The sequence below is a fragment of the Sebastes umbrosus genome, chromosome 9 (assembly GCF_015220745.1).
Source record: "Sebastes umbrosus isolate fSebUmb1 chromosome 9, fSebUmb1.pri, whole genome shotgun sequence".
Lineage (NCBI taxonomy): Eukaryota > Metazoa > Chordata > Actinopteri > Perciformes > Sebastidae > Sebastes > Sebastes umbrosus.
The window spans coordinates 7,339,745-7,359,126 of NC_051277.1; the positions used below are offsets into that span (position 1 = coordinate 7,339,745).

General features: G+C 37.0%; 1 protein-coding gene and 1 long non-coding RNA gene across 8 annotated transcripts in view; one reads left to right on the plus strand and one right to left on the minus strand.

The window, feature by feature from the left end:
* The window catches only part of LOC119494876, a 241,928-nt gene that overhangs the window by 203,464 nt on the left and 19,082 nt on the right, over window positions 1-19,382 (plus strand). For all 7 annotated transcript variants that reach the window (XR_005208318.1, XR_005208314.1, XR_005208313.1 and 4 more), the window contains 2 exons: window positions 14,334-14,458; window positions 17,756-17,832. This is a non-coding gene — a long non-coding RNA (uncharacterized LOC119494876). The remainder of the gene's footprint in view (window positions 1-14,333; window positions 14,459-17,755; window positions 17,833-19,382) is intronic.
* On the minus strand, window positions 1,904-7,664 carry nkx3-2 (NK3 homeobox 2). The gene is made up of 2 exons (XM_037781080.1): window positions 6,886-7,664; window positions 1,904-3,563 (listed from the first exon to the last, which is right to left on the minus strand). The coding sequence occupies exons 1-2, from the start codon at window positions 7,271-7,273 to the stop codon at window positions 3,136-3,138; spliced, it is 816 nt and encodes a 271-aa protein (XP_037637008.1). The 5' UTR covers window positions 7,274-7,664; the 3' UTR covers window positions 1,904-3,135.

Here is a 19,382-nt window from a genome sequence, read left to right on the forward strand (position 1 = left end):
TTCAACGATCGCAGGTTGAAAGGAGAACCAGCCTCTATATCAGATATCTCCACATGCAGGTCTGAAAGGAAGCTTCCCTGTCTGTCCTTCAAGCCTCAGAGCAGCCAATGAGCAGCAGCAGCCGCTGGAGATGGCCTCGGGAGGCTCGTATACCTGCATCAAGGAGATCAGATTTTAGGACATATAGGCGCCGTTTGTGTTTTTACCATATAGGGTTAAAGAAGATGAGGCACTGATCAACCAAAAAACCCTACATATACCCGGATGCTGTTGCGTATACGCGCGTAAAAGCGCAGTGCCATTGCGCATTGCTGTCAGGGCTAAATACAGATGTTCCCAGATGCGTCCACATAAATGACACTTCTGTTAATTTCGATCTTGGACATCTGTGTTCTGTACTTCCTCACCTCACACACTTCCTACAGCATCCCACAGACTGCAAGTGTCTGCAAGTGTCTGCAGGAGATGTAGGTGTTCTTTAAAGGTCCCATATTGTAAAAATTGAGATTTTCATGTCTTTTATATGATAAAGCAGGTTTAAGTGATATATAAATACTGTGAAAGTATCAAAACGCTCAATTCACAGAGAAATACACACAGCCCCGTATTAAGAAACTGTGCGTTTGAAACAAGCCGTCAGGATTTCTGTACATTTGTGATGTCACAAATCTACAATATTTAGACAATTTCACAGTTTTAAACTGAAACATTCTAAATGTGTCCCAGTTTATTTCCTGTTGCAGTGTATGTGACTGACATCAGCTGACAGGAACTAAACAGGGACCCGAACTGTTTCCTAGCAACGCAATTCCATTGCCATTCCGTTGAAATGCACTAAAACGGAGAGTTTCAGACAGAGGGTACATACAGGTATATTAAGACAGACAGTATGAGAAAATAATGTGTTGTTTGAACATTAAAGCATGTAAACATGTTCTAGTAGAAACCCATAATACAAGTATGAACCTGAAGATGAGCATGATATGTCCCCTTTAAGGCCAGAGATGGATGGCTGGTGTACGGCAGCTCCCCACTGACCCTGACTTAACATCCAGGCTGTTAGTGGAGGCAGAATCCTCCCGTAATACTTCAACTCCAGTTTTAAGCCTATAACTAGAAAGACAAACTATAAGTATTTTCCTGTGGGACTTAAAAAAATATTGTTTACGATCTGCCAACTCTTCCTTCTTTGACTTGGATGTAGGGTAGTGACATGATGGGCCTCCTTAACCCCTGAATACTCCTCTCCTTGTGTTGACATGCAGCCCTAAAGGTAGCTGTCAGTCTGCCCTGTCCTCGAATCACACAGCTATTCATCATTGTTTGACAGGTGTGTTTGGGAAGAAAGACATAGTGGTCCAGATGACACCAGAACAAGGTCTGGGTGTAACATTATGGGGAAGTTTATGGAGAAAAAGCTGTATTTTCGATAATAATAAACCTGTTTTATCAGCGAAAATGCCCAGAATTAAGCTGGTAAAGCGTTTCTATTTATTGCATATTTGCATTGTGCTCCCTAAACACAAAAAACTGTCCTAAACCAACCTACTAATGAAAATATGACAATTAAAGAAGTATTTATAAGCCAGTTCAGTCTTATGTGTGAGCACATGTTTAGGCTATTTAAACCTTGAGATGCTTTTTGGTCAGAAAAGAAGCGTGTACAACTTCATGTTTCTATCCGTTTTTTACAAGGAAGCCAGGCTTGTAAAACCCAGGTTGTAGCAGAGTTATACTTTTAACCACTATACGTAATAGTTGGTGTATATTTAATTGTTTTGCCAAATTTAGGTTAATTTGTAAACCGGAATTTGTTGTTAATTCTTACAATTATTGGTAAAAAAGTCTCTGTCCCAATATTACACTTGCGAATAAAAAAACTATAAATAAAATAGCATCCAAATGAAAGTAATGCCTGATATGTTTTAATGCTTTTTTTCGTTCTAAACAGTCAATTTAACACAAATAACACATGTACATTTCAGTTAGAAGTCGGTCTGTTTTTAAAGCCTGTTTCCTGCCACGAGATCACTTTGAGGCCAGTAAACACCAGTGACCGCCTCCTCTCAGTCTCACACTGTACATGCCCACACTATAATGCAGTTAACATTGTAAGTAATGTAACGTATAAAGCTCAAAAGTGCTGAAATATCTTACCTTTACAAACACAGCAAGAAAAAAAAACACACAACCTGTAACAGAATATGAAAAGTCAATGGAATATGCCTATTTCCAATCACTGCAGAGGTAGGAAGGCGCATGTAAAATAGAAAACCAACATAAGGTGACAGTCTGTTCAGGCCGCCAGTTCCCAAAATTTGGGGTCCTTTGGGGGGGGCGTCAGAGGTCCTTGAGAGGCTCCCGAGCAAAGAGAGGAATACTTTAATGTTATTACTGTGTCACTCCTCAGAGGTTAACATACTGACATTTAATAAGAAGGTCCAGTCTCCCCGCTCACCTACAGTTCAGACAGTTATGATTTCATAGCATAAATCATGAGAAATGTCTTCTTTAACAGGGTTCCTCGGTGCAGACTCTTATTAAATGAAAGAAGGAGTCGTTTTTAGATATTTGAGGATGTGAAAACAGTTTGGTAACCTCATGGTCTGGTCTGGGCAACATGGTGATGCAGATAAAAGTCCCCTCAGGTCTCATCCTCTTGTCGGAAAATAAGTAAAGTTAGTTTTGATTTCCTGGGAGCAAAACATCTCCCCGCTCACCTACAGTTCAGACAGTTATGATTTCATAGCATAAATCATGAGAAATGTCTTCTTTAATGGGGTTCCTCGGTGCAGACTCTTATTAACTGAAAGAAGGAGTAATTTTTTAGATATTTGAGGATGTGAAAACAGTTTGGGAACCTCTAGTCTGGTCTGGGCACCACGATGAGCAAGTTAAAAGAAATGTCTTCTTTATAATGGGGTTCCTCGGGACAGACTCTTATTAAATGAAAGAAAGAGTCTTTTTTAGGTATTTGAGGATGTGAAAACAGTTTGGGAACCTCTGGTCTGATCTGGGCAACAAGGTGAGGCAGATAAAAGTCCCCTCAGGTCTCATCCTCTTGTCAGGAAAAAAAGTCAGTTTGATTTCCTGGGAGCAAAAACAATCAATGAATAAATACAGTCACCGAGTTTCTCACTGGTTCCCCGCACACGCAGAGAGTGTCCAGGCAGGGAGGCAGTATGCATAGGGGTAATAGTAGGAGGGCTGCAGGGAGAGCAGCGGGGGTCTCAGGATCTCTCCCGGACTGTACTGTCTCTGGTCGTCCCGAACCAGAACCTTCACCGCCACCTTCTTCGCCGCAGGAGTCGACGCCATCAGGTCGGCGGCCATCTGGCGGCGTTTCGTCTTGTAGCGGCGGTTCTGGAACCAGATCTTGACCTGGGTTTCTGTGAGCTTCAGGGAGGCCGCCAGGTCGGCTCGCTCCGGACCGGACAGGTACCGTTGGTGGTTGAAGCGACGCTCCAGCTCGAAGACCTGAGCGTGAGAGAAGGCGGCTCGGGAGCGCTTCTTCCTCTGTTTGGGCTGCTGGTCCAGGCTCTTCTCGTCCAGGGTGCTGCAGTCTGCAGGGAGAGACACGGAGATGCAACATGTACGTTAAATTCCTGTTATTTGTTTGTTATTTTAATGCAGCTGGAACCACACTTTCTGATTACAAATGAGATAGGAGCGCGGATGCATGTGACAAAAAATGTATAATCCAAATTGAAGTGTGCACACTTATACAGAAGTGTGTTTCAGTTTTCTGTTTTTTGCAAGTTGTTATAAATAAAACATGAATTAAATTAGAATTTATCAAAGGTCACTCAGATGCAACATGCACGTTAAATTCCTGTTATTTGTTTGTTATTTTAATGCAGCTGGAACCACACTTGCTGATTACAAATGAGATAGGTGTTCACACTTATACAGAAGTGTGTTTCAGTTTTTGCAAGATGTTAGAACTGAGCCATGAATTAAATTAAAATGTATCAAAGGTCACTGGATGCTGTAGTTTTCGAATTAAAGTGGAAAGTTTCACGATTGGCCACTGTAATCTACGTCATGCTGCTTTCACCAGAGTGGGAAAAAGTAAAAGAAATGTTTGGTGGAAGTTTTTCACAGGAGGCTGAACTGACCTGCAGGTTGCAACCACACAAATATTTCACCTGCAAGTTCTTTCAAAAACAGGAGAGCAGACTGCACCTCTGGGTGCCGTGTGGTCGCTAGAAATGTCTTGTAGATTTTGATTTAATGATTTAGGATTTAGTTCTGTTTTTGCAAGTTGTTAGAAATGAGCCATGAATTAAATTAGAATTTATCAAAGGTCACTGGATGCTGTAGTTTTCAAATTAAAGTGGAAAATGTCTGATCAGAGTTTTCATTCAGGCCTAAACATCTTAAGTAGTGTGCAGATGTTTATTTAGTACGACTTCTTTAAAATAGACTTCAATTAACCGCGTTAACTTTTGTCAAAGTTAAATCGAGCCATTGCAGAATAAATAACCTTAAAGCCCTGATGAGTCCAATAAATCCATAACAGTTAATGCAGAACTGAAAAAAGTTTGACTACAAGCCAGGGTAACCATTAATATTCATGCGTAAAACTAGAACAATTCGTGCGTAAAAGTTGCAGGATGCGGAGAGATTTTTGCAAAAAAGGCCTGATATCCTACAATAACACAATCAGTGTAGCAGCACGTGAATTCCTGTATTTGTTTGTTATTTTAATGCAGCTGGAACCACACTTTCAAATTATTATAAATGAGATATAGGTCTGCGGATGTGACAAAAAATGTATAATCCAAATTTGAAGTGTATACACTTATACAGAAGTGTATTTCAGTTTTCTGTTTTTGCAAGTTGTTAGACATGAGCCATGAATTAAATGAGAATTTATCAAAGGTCACTGGATTCTGTAGTTTTCAAATTAAAGTTCAAAATATCTGATCAGTTTTCATTCAGGCCTAAACATCACAACTAGTGGGCAGATGTTTATTTAGTACGAATTCGAGTTTATTTCCTTAAAATAGGCTTCAATTAACCGCGTAAGACTTAACTTTCTAAAAACCCACCTATTCAAACTGGCCTACTCTCTGTAGTGTCCATCAGTTCATCATACGTGTCTTCATAAATGTGTCTCTGGTGTCCTTGGGTGTCTTGAAAGGCACCACCAAATAAAATGTATTATTATTATTATTATTATTAACAACTTTTGTCCAAAGTTAAATCGAACCATTGCTGAATAAATAACCTTAAAGCCCCGATGAGTCCAAAAAAAATCATAACAGTTAATACAGTACTGAAAAAAGTTTTACTACAAGCCAGGGTATCCATTGATATTCATGCGTAAAACAGGAACAATTCGTGCGTAACGTTGCAGGATGCGGAGAGATTTTTGCAAAAAGGCCTGATATCCTACAATAACACAATCAGTGTACCAGCAGCATTAAACTGCACTATTAGACTGGGCACTATAGACTGTTGACTTGTCTGTTCTAGAGACAGAAGTTTCAGTGAGTCGTTATAGTTTTATTCAGATCAGAGAGCCACACTTTATTTCTGCTACGGCTGCGCATTATGACAAGGCAGCTTTATTTGTAGAGCACATTTCAGCAACAGGGCAATTCAAAGTGCTTTACATGAACATTCAAGAACATTGCGACAAAGTGCAAAAAAACATTAAGACATAATTAAAACAGTTATATAAAAAGATTAAAGATTAGAAAATAAAAACAAGCTAAAAAATAAAAGCTAGGATAGAAGCTAAAATAGAATATAACACACAAGAGTAAAAGCTCTAGTGCAGTATAAGATCATTATCTGGTTTAATAAAAGGCAGCAGCAAACAGAAAAGTTTTAAGCTTTGATTTAAAAAAGTTGGAGTTGGTCCTGCAGGTTTCTGGGAGTCTGGTCCAGATATTTGGTGCATAAAACTGAACATGTTTAGTTGTGACTCTGGGGACACTAAGCAGACCTGATCCAGATGACCTGAAGATCAGAAATGTATTTTGGCCCTAAACCATTTAGTGCTTTGTAAACCAGCAGGAGTATTTTGAAATCAATTCTCTGAGAGAGACAGGGAGCCAGTGTAGAGACCTCAGAACTGGACTGATATGATCCACTTTCTTGGTCTTAGTGAGGACTCTCTGCATTACTTACCAGTAGCGTTATATTCATGCGTAAAACTAAAACAATTTGTGCGTAAAAGTTGCAGGATGAGGAGAGATTTTGCAAAAAGGCCTGAAATCCTACAATAACACAATCAGTGCAGCAGCAGCATTAAACTGCACTATTAAAAGAGCACTACAGACTCTTTACTTGTCTGTTTTAGAGACAGAAGTTTCATTGAGTCGTTATAGTTTTATTGAAATCAGAGAGACACTTTATTTCTGCTTTGTGTACAGTTGTGCATTTAGTCTCTCTGTCCTACTTACCAGTAGCGTTATATTTATGCGTAAAACGAGAACAATTCGTGCGTAAAAGTTGCAGGATGCGAGGAGATTTTGCAAAAAGGCCTGAAATTCTACAATAACGTAATCAGTGCAGCAGCAGCATTAAAAGAGCACTATAGACTCTTGGCTTGTCTGTTTTAGAGATAGACGTTTCAATAAATCCATAACAGTTAATGCAGTACTGAAAAAAAGTTTGACAACAAGCCAGGATATCCATTAATATTTATGCGTAAAACTAGAAAAATTCATGCGTAAAAGTTGCAGGATGCAGAGGGATTTTGCAAAAAGGCCTGATGTCCTACAATAACACAATCAGTGTACCAGCAGCAGTTTTAAAAGTGCACTATAGACTCTTGGCTTGTCTGTTTTAGAGACATAGTTATAGTTTTATTGAAATCAGAGAGCCACACTTTATTTCTGCTTCAGTTGCGCATTTAGTCTCTCTACTTACCCGTGTTGTTATTGGGCTCACTGTCACTCTTCGCGTTCTCCGCAGCTGCAGACTCGTGGTCCGTCTCAGCGTCTCCGTCTCCGTCTTTCTCCGACTTGCACTCGGCTTTCTCCGGAGTCTTGCTGTCGTTGTCATCGCTGAGTCCCGAGTCCGAGTCGTCGTAGCTCTTCTGGTCCTGTCTGGTCTCACAATCCTCCTCCTCCTCATCATCATCATTTCTCCGACTCCGAGAGCCGCCGTTCATCTCCCCAAATATCTTCCAGCACGCAGTCTTGTTGGAGAAGCACATCACGTCCAAATCTGGCAACAAGTGTCTGCTGCTGTCGTCCTTCTTGTTCAGGATGGCTTGGATCGAGAAAGGCATCAGCGAGTTGCCACCAACGGCCATTTTTCAAAAAACGTTTGAAAAACCGTTTGACAAACCGTTGCTGTGGTTCCGTTTGAAAAACCGTTGCTCTGGTTCTTTCAAGTTGAGTAATTAACGGTCCGGATAGAAGAGTAAATGTCAGTTCATCCACATTTTAAGGCTACTCCCTCCGTGGGTTTCCTCTCCAGTGTTGGTTTCTTGGTCGCATCCCCGCGGGAGAAGCCGTGGAAAAGTGTTTCTGCTACATCCGTGCTGCTCCTCCGCATAGCTCTGCCATCAGCCCGGACTAACTCCACTCTCCGGCTCTTTTCACCCAACTTTCTTTACCCATCCACCCTCACCTGTGACTGACAGGCACTCCTCGTCGCCTCCTATTGGCTCAGAGAGGAGGGAAAGCTGTTCCATGATTGGCCCACTGGTAATCTACGTCATGCTGCTTTCACCAGGGTGGGAAAAAAGTTAAAGAAATACTACTTATTTATTTATTTTTATTGTGTGTTTTTTTTTATTTATTTTATGTTTGTTTTGTTTCATTTCTGTTGTCCTTTTATGTTTGTCACAGCTCTTTGTTTATGTTTTCGCTATGCTTCTTTTTAAATGTTTTCAATGTGTTCTGCTGTTACTATGGATACTGTAATTTTGAAATAAAAAAAATAAAAAATTTAAAAAATAACATTTTCTCAGATTTTGTGCACTGTACTATATAAATATTATATTTGGCTGCTATGATTACAGTGATAAAGATAAAATAATAAAAAAAACACACAATAAAAATAAATAAATAGATAATAATAATAAAAAAAGACCATGCGAGAAAATGACAATAATTTGCTCTTTTTGTTTTGTGAGGAAGAAATTGTTGACAGATATTATTCCATTTCTTTCATAAATACAAAGAAATTAGGCTTTTTTTGGGTCAATTTACACTTGTGAATGTGTGACCTTCACGAGAATTAAAATTAAAAAAATGAAATTAATAAGAAAAAATGAATTACTGTCTTTGTCACTAATGCATTTTTTCTTATTAATTTCATTTTAATTCTCGCGAAGTTCCACATTCACAAGTGTAAATTCACCAAAAAAAAAGCCTAATTTCTTTGTATTTATGAAAGAAATGGATCTATATCTGTCAACAATTGCTTCCTCACAAAACAAAAAAAGCAATGAAAACAATGAATGTATGCAATATCTTTAATGTTTTTAAGTGAAATTATTGTCATACTCTCGCGTGGTCTACTTATATATTATATCTACTTATTTATTTATTTTTATTGTGGGTTTTCTTTTTAATTATTTTATGTTGGTTTTGTTTCATTTCTGTTGTCTTTTTTTATGTTTGTCACAGCTCTTTGTTTATGTTTTCGCTATGCTTCTTTTGTATGTAAATGTTTGTAATGTTTTCTGCTGTTACTATGGATACTGTCATTTTGAATTTGAAAAAAAATAAAAAGTTAAAGAAATGTTTGGTGTAATCTTTTCCCAGTAGGCTGAACTGACCCACACAAATATTTCACCTGCAAGTTCTTTTAAAAACAGGAGAGCAGACTGCACCTCTGCAGGTCTTGCGATGGCTAGAAATGTCTTGTTGATTTTGATTAATGATTTAGGATTAATTTGTCTAAAGTGCAGAATGTTATGTTCTGGTAATGTGTGTGCAGTCAGAGAAAGAAAAGTCCTCGTGCATAAAAGTCTGAGATCAAGAAGTAGACAGTCAGAAAAGTCACGAAGTCGTGTCTCCCATTTTGTGTGCATCACTTGAACGCAGCATCAGAACAATACATTTGCAGGATATGTCATCTTTCTTTCTGTTAAACTTAACCCTTCATCATCCAAACAGGTCTGCTGGGAGTCTGGTGCGTAATGTGGAGATGTTTTCTCTTTGGTAACATTTTGGGTAACCTACTGACCAACATGTGTCAGGTTGTTACCGGTTCACTCTATCTACGTTTTATTATTTAACCTTTAAAGTCATCAAAGTGTTCATTTTGTGTCACTTCCTTGGCAGCTTGCATCATGGATCACCATGACCAGGTAGGCCTCAGCTTGTGCACAAACTAAATTCTTGCTTTTAAGTTAAAAAAAAGAAATAAAAAGAAGTAACTTGTCTTCTTGTTGACTTATAATGTAAAACGGTTTCATTAAACGATGTAAGAACACCTGATAATACACTGTAAACAATTGCTGTTAATTTACAGCAGGATTTCAACAGTATTGACCTGTTATTGCTAAAAACAGTGCTTTACTGTTAATACAAAAGAAAACCTGTTAACAGCACGTTACTGCTGATCAACTGTCTAAAGTATTATCAGTAACAGTTTCATGCAGTATTTTTTTTTAATTCTGGGACCTGATCTGCTCATGTGAGGCTTGTACATTGTACATGGTTGTAAAATCAGTGAATTAGCTTTATTGTTCTTCACTCACATGTTGTTATGGTTTGTATTCTGTGCTTGTAGCCAGCTAGAGACATACATTTTGGGAAAGGTGTCAACAAGTCTATTATAGCCTTTTTCCTAACAAGTGCCTTTAATTGTATTTAGTGTGACTATTCCTATGTCTGTTCATCTAGGCAACAAAAATAATGTTTATTAAATGTATGTAAAAAATACAACATAAATAGTGCATTAAAACAAATCAGTAAGATAATGTAAAAGAAAGGTGAAAAACAGCTATATAATGTATCTTTAAACAGTAAATTAACTGTAAAATACTGTGAAATTAATTAAAACAAAACAGTTCAAACTGTATTTTTCATTAACAGTACAAAGCTGTAAATTTCAGCGACAGTATAATAATGTTAATTTTACAGTAACATAAAGGCAACCCTGCTGCCATTAGTTCTTTACTGTTATTTTACTGGGAAATTCTTACCAGTGTAGGTCAAAAGAGTAAGAGGATATGCATGTGGACAAAATGTCCACTACAGAGGACACATGTCAATGGGCTGGGTCTCAGGATGATATATCAGTTTGAGCACTATAGTCAGCTTGTGCAGCTTCACATAAACACTCATTTATACTTATGGAAAAATCTAAAACCTGAAATCATCTCTTTCTACTATCAGAATATTTGACTCCTTAAAGAGTTGATGCATATCCTATATATGAATTAATTACTCATTTTTTTGCAGCGTAAAAGGAAAGCTTGTTTATTTTATTTTACCTAATGTTGATCTTGTTTACTATATATCTCTAACCCTAATATAAATATTGTAGAAGAGCATTATTAAGCATGCATTTTATTAAATATGAAGAGTTGAACTCAGCTCTGCTCGGTGGGTTTTAGTGGACAAACATCTGTCTCATCTGTCTCTGCAGATCCGGATCGTGACCTCGGCAGCTTTTCACGTCTCACAGATCTCTCAGCTTTTCTTTCACCATTAAACCATTAAACCATTCAAACGCTTCTTTACATTATATTTTACAAAATAACGTAAAAAAAAAAAGGATTCTACTCGGCTGAACGCGCATGGGGAGATATTTAGTTGATATAAGGCCGTTATTATTTAATTGATAACAGTTGTTTTTTTGTCTTATATATAAATATGATGTGGAGGCTTTGAGGGATTCATAAATTCATATTATATCCGGCAGGCTAATAAACTTTCTTTTTTTTTATTCCTTATAATGAAGTGTTTTTGTTCCATTTGCTTTATCAGTCTCAATTCAAATAACAAAAAAAACTACAATATCAATTTACCCAGCTTTAATAAATAACCCTGAACTCTTCCAGACTGTTAATGATTTAATGTATCAATTTATATTAATCAGGCTATTAGTCTAAAATAAATAATATTAATTAAAGTGGCCTGATGACTTCAGTGCTGCATTGATAAAAGTGTTTTATAAAATAAGGCATTAAATGATACATTTATCATTTGAATATAATAATTATGAGAATAGGCCTGATTACAATAATAGTAATAATTATAAGAGCAATAATAATCTTATTACTGCTAACTTGTTCGCTACGTGATTTTTTTTTTTAAACTAAAAACGTCAAAACTGATAATAAAATAATATTCAAATCGAAAACTAAAGCAGAAGATGAACTCTGTCATCAGATCAGCTGCTCAAAACAGTGAAACTGATTTTTATTTTGTTGTTTTTGGTTTAATTTTAATTTGCATCAGTCTTTTGAGTCTTGTTGTATTTTTTGGCACATGAATAAAATGCGAATAAACCAACAGACTGAGCGCCTAACAGCTGATTTTGAGAGACAAACGACTCATTGATTTTCAATTTAAAATACTTTTCAACAGGATTATTTTAACCTCTGATGCGTTGTCATCATTCCTATTTGCCAAAGGTCTAATTCATGTGGCGTTTGCTGGTAAAAGTCTTTAAAAATTGGATTAAATCATCATGTGTTTTAAAATATTGACCTGCAAAATAAATTATTTTCTCCTCCAGGTCACCTAATTTGTAACATTTACACCCCAAAAAAACACACCTGGTGTATAAATCATCAACTCATTAAGATCTACCTCAACCTTATGAACATTTTATGAGAATTATTATGTATTATATTATATATCTTATTATCTTATTATATATTATATTATATATCATAATGAGAATGATAAAGAAAATAAATAAAAAATTGTCTACAGGTCTTGTGATAATATTAATCTAAAGTCAGTGCTGCTGTCACCTTGTGCAAACTCTTTGCATGCATATATTATACCATCTAGTGGCCACTGGACATACCTCTTCAGCTTGACTTTTTGACATCTTCCTCTGGGGTCCAAACACGCTGAACTTCATTCTGTGTAATAGATCCTGCTCTATTAATATTATTATTAGATATTGGGACATTATTGAGATTAAAAAACACACCTGGTGTATAAATTATCAAACTCATTAAGATCTTCCTGAACATTATGAGAATGATAAAGAAAATAAATAAAAATTGTCTACAGGTCTTGTCATAATATTAATCTAAAGTCAGTGCTGCTGTCACCTTGTGCAAACTCGTTGCATGCATATATTATACCATCTAGTGGCCACTGGACATACCTCTTCAGCTTGACTTTTTGACATCTTCCTTTGGGATCAAAACACACTGAACTTCACTCTGTGTAATAGATCCTGCACTGTTAATATTATTGGGACATTATTTAAATTATTTACTTATGCAAAGACATATGCTTCTTTTTAAAAACACTCAGTAAATCAGCTAAACACTCTAACTTATCATCCCGCTTGGTGAAAATGAATTGAATGAAATTATGTGGCGTTGTCTCGGGGCTGGATGTGACCTCGGGGATGAAAGCCTGAATCACCACAAGCAATGAAAACACAACTGTGAAAAAGGGAAAAGCACAAACCACTGACACCGTCTGGATATCTTCACACACCCTGCCCCTTTAGTAACTGCTCATTCCATCCAAGGCCAATACACAAGTGGTACATCACATAGTTTTTAAATGATCTTGTTTTGTAGGGAGTTTTATTTCTCTCTGTGTCCTTCATGCATACTGTTGTCTTTTGTCCTGACACCAGCCCCACTGACCCGTACACACACAGTCTGCTTTACCCTCAGAAAAAAAAATGGAAAATAAATAAAACTGTCTGCCAATTCTCCAACAAAGTGAGTCAGTGTGCTCCTATCAGTGTGATGGCGAGCAGAGCTCCACGGGTTACTCTGTGTTTTGGTAACCACACTGCGAGGAAGAGTAATAAGCAGTAAGTAGCTGTAAGTGGCAGGAAATGTAAACAGCAGCCTGGTTTTCATTCAGACAACTCCAGGGGCATTTAAAACAGATACGCCGCTGGTTTGATGGGATTCACACTTAGAGTCAGTGAAGGTGGCCGTCTGAGCAACTGTTTCTATTTATATATATCTATTTATCTATTTGGAAAAACTATTACTGTCGTTATAACAACTCTAAATAAAGTACATTTATTATTTCTCATATTTCCTGAGATTTAATTCTGTAATTAATGTAACATTTAGTGGCATATTTCAGTTCAGCAGGTTGTCTGTTCCATTCAGAGGAGATGACGGTAATAAAAGCCAGTTCATGTATAATGATGATTAACTTAAGTCAAAGTAGCCACACAGTAAAAAAAAAAAATACTCTATTACAATTAAATGTCCTGCATTCAAAATGTTCCTCAAGTGAAAGTACAGAAGTATTAGCAACAAGTGTTCTTCAAGTATCAAAAGAACTCATTATGCAGAATAACTCCTGTCAGTGTACTATTATATGATTACAGAGCTATTACCATAATATATAAACGGTACTTTAATGTTGTAGTTATACAGTTTAATCTACAGTATAATGATGTCTCACTTTATGAACTGATCACATGTTTTTTTTTAAAAAGTAAAATCTTAATCTGTAAAGTAACTCCAGCTATCAAATACATGTACTGAAGTAGAAGTAAAGAATAAGTACCTGAAATTGTACTTCTGCAGGAGACTTTGATGAATTGGAGTGATAGAGCACGTATAGCATTCTGGATATGGTGCCTTTTTTATTATTATTAATGGCTTAATGATGCTATCATTATTATCATTATTAGTGGTAGGAGAAGTAATATTAGTACTTTTAAAAGTAGAAAATGATAATTTTATAGCAGCAAAACCCAGATTTCTAGTCTTGTGATTTTTTTTTAATTTGATTTTTTTTTCAACTGTCAGTAAATGTCAAATCACATTTGACCAAAATTATATTCAAAATCATTTTATTATATAGTATACAATAAAGAAAGGAAAGGATACATAAGGTGTAGGGCTGCAGCTAATGATTATTTTTGTCATTATGTCTTAGTCTTGCATGATTAAAATTGCATGATCCCAGAGCCGTCGGTGGAGTCTTCAAATGTCTTGTTTTGTCCAAAAAAAAAAGTAATTTACTATGATACAAAACAGAGAAAATATGCCAATGCTCACATTCGACTGCCTGGAATTTGTGAATTTATGTCATTTCTGCATGATAAATAACTTGAAATGAAAATCATTGAGACTAATCGATTAATTGTTTCTACACTGATATTGGGTAAACCAAAAAATGAACATGAAAAAGACACTTTTGCTGTTTATATGAATATGAACCCTTCTTGTGTGTTTACAGTCAACATGAAGCTGAGACTGAGGTTGCTCTTGTTGGACGGGAGGTCTCCCTCTGCTGGCGAGGACCAGAACCTGCCATCATGGAAAGATGAGATGATCACTGTGTAATAGCCGTGCCGGGAAAAGGTATGTTTTCTCTTCTTTTTTCTATCTACAATGACATGATTCCCTTAACATCCCCAGACTCTTCGTCTGCTCTCCTCCAGTTCAACACCGGGGTGAAATTCCCACCACCTTTCCCGTAAAGAAATAAACTTTAATGGCATATTAAGACTATTACGTCTGCCTCCTCCACCCACCACCACCACCACCAGCCTGCCTCTTCTTGTAACTTTAATCTGGTGCTTTAAACAGAAATCACGCCTGATGATGCAGCAACATGCCAGTCGCCGTGGCAACGTCTCTGTTTCCCCTCCTCTCTCCTGGGTGTGTTTATGACAGCTCTTGGAGTTTTTTCTTGCGTGCTGGTATGAAGAAGGAGGCTCACAGCACGCCACACTAAACCCCCCTTCTTCTTCTTCTACTTCTGTGAGAATAGCTGCCAGATTGTGTTCAGATGGAGCAACACATGAGAGGGCACTGCCAAGAGTCATTTGCAGTAAATGCTCCCAAAATGCCCTCTAGATTTCTCACCAAATATCAGATCCACCCTGATAGCAGCCTTAATCAACCTCAACATTGGAAAGTGGAAGGAAAGGGAAGGGACGGGGGGGTTACTGCCAGCTTTAAGTATGCTTTTAGTCGCCCTAAGTTACAATTGAACCCTCTTTCCCAAAGAAAAATTATCCTTGCATGCGATGGAGCACTAAATGGAAGAGCCCTTGGGACTGAACACTTAATACAGTAAATGGAAAGCAAGAGACAAGCAGGGAGAAGTTCCTGCGTCTCCTGGAAGCTATTCAAAACATCCCAGCAATGGTTGCATTACTGCAGACACAGGAGCACAAGTGAGGGGAATAGCCTGCTGTTACAGTCCAATTAATGTGTGTAGATAGTGCAGACGTGATTTATAGTTTATTTCTCGGCTCTGCTGTGCTGACAAACGAGCTTCTCTGGCACGCAACAGATAATGCGTGCAGCTCAAGCACATCATGAAAGGCTTCTCAGGTCCTGAAGAGGCTTCGGCTGCCTGCTCAGGTCTCTGTGACCGGCTCCCTTTCTCCTCCGCTCACGCCTAAATAAAGACGTCCTTCAAAAAACCCTTTCAGTGGTTTCATGTTGAATACCACTTTTTGAACATACGAGTTGATGCAGTTATGAAAACTTCATGGATCATTTAGAAATTCTTGAGATATTATGGGGCTTTTCTCTCGGTGAAGTGGGTGTCACAGACTGCAGCTGCTGCAGACGAGCTCTGAGTTTTGGATGTTTGTAGATAACAGATTTACCTCTCTGACAGGTGTTTACAGATTAGAGTACAGAATATATAAATTATCTATGGATTATTTTTTGTAGATATTGATTAATCATTTAGTGTATACAAATTCTAAAAAATGACCATCATGTTTTTCAACTAGGGCTCTCAGAGTTAATACTAATGTCATACTAGCTTGGAGGTTAAATAATGTTCCAAACTTACGCTAAATTTTGGTGAGGAAAAACTGGCATAGCCATTTTCAAAAGGGTCCCTTGACCTCTGACCTCAAGATATGTGAATGTAAATGGGTTCTATGGGTACCCACGAGTCTCCCCTTTACAGACATGCCCACTTTATAATAATCATATGCAGTTTTGGGGCAAGTCATAGTCAAGTCAGCACACTGACACACTGACAGCTGTTGTTGCCTGTTGGGCTGCAGTTTACCATGTTATGATTTGAGCATATTTTTTATACTAAATGCAGTACCTGTGAGGGTTTCTGAACAATATTTGTCATTGTTTTGTGTTGATAATTGATTTCCAGTAATAAATATATACATACATTTGCATAAAACAAGCACATTTGTCCACTCCCGTGTTGAAGAGTATTAAATACTTGACAAATCTCCCTTTAAGGTACATTTTGAACAGATAAAAAAAAGGATGATTAATTTGCGATTAATCACGATTAACTATGGACAATCAGCAGCAGGCTCAGTTCGGAACAGGTGATGTCACATACTTGTTGTGCACCAATGAGTTTGAATCAAAATCTTGTGACAGTTGTTTGTCAATCAAATCTGATCAATCCACACAATTCCTGTCATTATCAATTAATCTGACAATTATTTCTTGTTTAATCTTTTTTTTTTTCAATGTAATATCAGAATATATTTAAAAATGCCAGCTATAACTTTCAATAGCCCAAGTAACATAATCATATTGCTTGCTTTATTTAACCATCAGTCTAAAACCCAAAGATATTCAGTTTAATATAATATATGACAAAGAAAAGCATAAGTAAATATTTGGTATTTTCTGTCCATTGACTAGTTGCAGCTCGTCAAATGATAATTAAGTATGTGTTTTTTTTCTGAACTTTAACTTTGATTTTCTGCTTTAAATTACAAATATGTTTTATAAATGTTGTAGCAGAATACTTACTTTAAATTATCCAGTTTGAAAATGTATGATCTACCCAGAAGAGAATAACCACAACTTTGTAATTGTTTTCTTTTGTTATGTTGCATTTCTTTTGAAGCAAACTACTAAACTACTATCAGCGATAGGTTATTGTAATTTTAAAAAGTATATTGAAGTCAGCTTACATTGCAGCAGAAAGCAGAATGCTAGATATAAAAAGCAACAGCCTACAAATGATGAACTTTGCAACGTACAGCTAAGAATCCAGGATAAATAGATTCCTCTTTAAATTGTGTATTACACCAGGGACCAAACATATGATGCTTTTTTTGACTTCACACAATGCTGACATACTGCAACCGCTCAAACTGTAAACTCAATAAGCACGTATTTTAGAAATAATCCTGCACTCTGGTGTGTGTTTGTTACAGACGCCAGCAGTCGATCCAAATCACGTCTGCAGAACTATTTCAATACTGCAAAATGAAAAAAAACTTTAAGACTCTGAGCCACCACCCCTCCCTGCTGCCTGTCGCTGGCTATTCCTGTGACTCTCATATGAAACGCTTCTGACGTTAAACACCTGTTAACTTTTATGTCTTGTGAGAGGAGTGGCTGAATGGGGGATCATTATGTTCAGCTCTGGCCAAATCCCCAGTAGAGGAAAGACCACTCCCAGTGCAGAGAGGCAGCAGCCCCCTTCTCCCCACAGCCTGCAGTCTGCAGCTCTGAGGATCCCCTCAGCAGTTTAGCTCTACTCCAGCTGACAGCTGTGTGAAACCACCATCTTTCCTCAGCTCCCTGCTGGATAAACTGCACAGTGAGCCTCCAGCAGAGAGTGTGAAAGATGTGAGGTGGTTTGAGGCAGCTCATGTTGTTGGTGTCTTGTATCACAGTCAGTTTTTCTTCCTTCACATTCAGATGCTGAAGTGAGGCCGGTGCAGTCTGTCCCGCCAGAATCCACATGTCCCGCTATGAAGAGTCCCTATATTTTTGAGGTACTTGTTCTTTACTCACTCACTTTGTATTTACAGTTTGGAGGCAAATATTTGGAGGTACTTTTTACTCCACTAGACTTATCTGACAGCTTTAGTTACTTGTTACTTTGCAGATTCAGATTGTTAATAAGAAATATAATCAACTAATAAATTAAAATATATTGTGATAGATTAAGATATACAGCAGTATATAAACTGATTCAAATAAGCCCCACCTTTACCAGCTTCAACATTAAAGTGACGTTTACACATTAATGCATCAAATATTACAGTAGAATCCAATAATATAATACATGATTCTGCATTGGGCCATAATGGGCATAATGAGTACTTTTTACTTTAGGTACTTTGAGTGCTATTTACTTACTGAATGCAGGACTTTTACATACATTACATATTTCTACACGGTGGTACTTCTTCCACCAGTTTGTTGATCAGCATTATCATCATCTTTTCAAAATAGCTTTTACTAAATAAAACATACACACTAGTAGTAGTATTCATGGTTTCATCTTAACCATGAATCAGTGGTTAAAAAAGGTTGAATCTCCAATTTTCAATACAAATGCTGAACGCTTTCAACACGTACATAATATGCTATTTAGGGGTGTAAGAAAATATTGAAAATGTCAAATATCACAATATTATCTTTTCTGATATTGATTCTCAAAAACACTGTTAATTTTTGATTAATAGTTCACATGCAAAGATGAACTCAGTTAATACTTTATTTCATTTGCAAAGAGATGCGCCCTCGCAGTGTATGTGCCCCCTCAAAGTAGTGCTGTGATGTCTGATATTGAAAAATCTGATATTGTGACAACCCTAATTGACATTATACTACTTGCTAAAGAATGTTGTGAAAAGTTGGTTGTAATATGTAGAGCTGCAGACAAAACGATTATCATCATTATCAATTAATCTGGTGAGTATTTTCTAAATTTCTCTCAATTTCAGTGTCTATGAAACAAAAAAAGGGAAAATATGCCAAATCACAAGAGCAATTATCATCAAATAACTATAAACAGCAAATATGATATTTAATTTTCTGTTTATCCACTGATGACTAATTGTTTCAGCTCTAGGAATATTTTGTATTGTTCCATCCACTCTTAAGTAAATATTGTAAAAACTGTCATAAAAACATGATGGTACTATTTTTTGTATAGCTGATCTATAAGTAACATGACTGATCGATGGACTGGATATAATGAAACTAAAAACCATCTCTAAATGAGGGAATAGGAGTAAAAGTTTGACTTGGATGTGATCGAGACACTTCTTTTCTCACAGTGTGTAAAAATACTTTCAGGTATAGTAGATAACCTAAAAGCAGGTCACCTGTTAAACAGATATATTATATTCAGTATTTAACAGATATATATTATATATTTAGATTATTATCGTCTGTTGCTGCTTTCTCTGCCTCTCTACATTCTCGCTGTGAGGTCTCGGCTGAGCTGAAAGCATTTCTCCATCTCATACATAAAACATGCTGCCAGTAAATCCGTCTAATGTGCCTCAAACTGTTGATACTCCGCAGCAGAAAC

Coding starts and splice junctions, on each gene's coding strand:
- nkx3-2 (XM_037781080.1), bottom strand. CDS start 7,273: ATGGCCGTTGGTGGCAACTCGCTGATGCCTTTCTCGATCCAAGCCATC. Junction 3,564..6,885: donor TGAGCCCAATAACAACACGG/GTAAGTAGAGAG, acceptor CTCTCCCTGCAG/ACTGCAGCACCCTGGACGAG.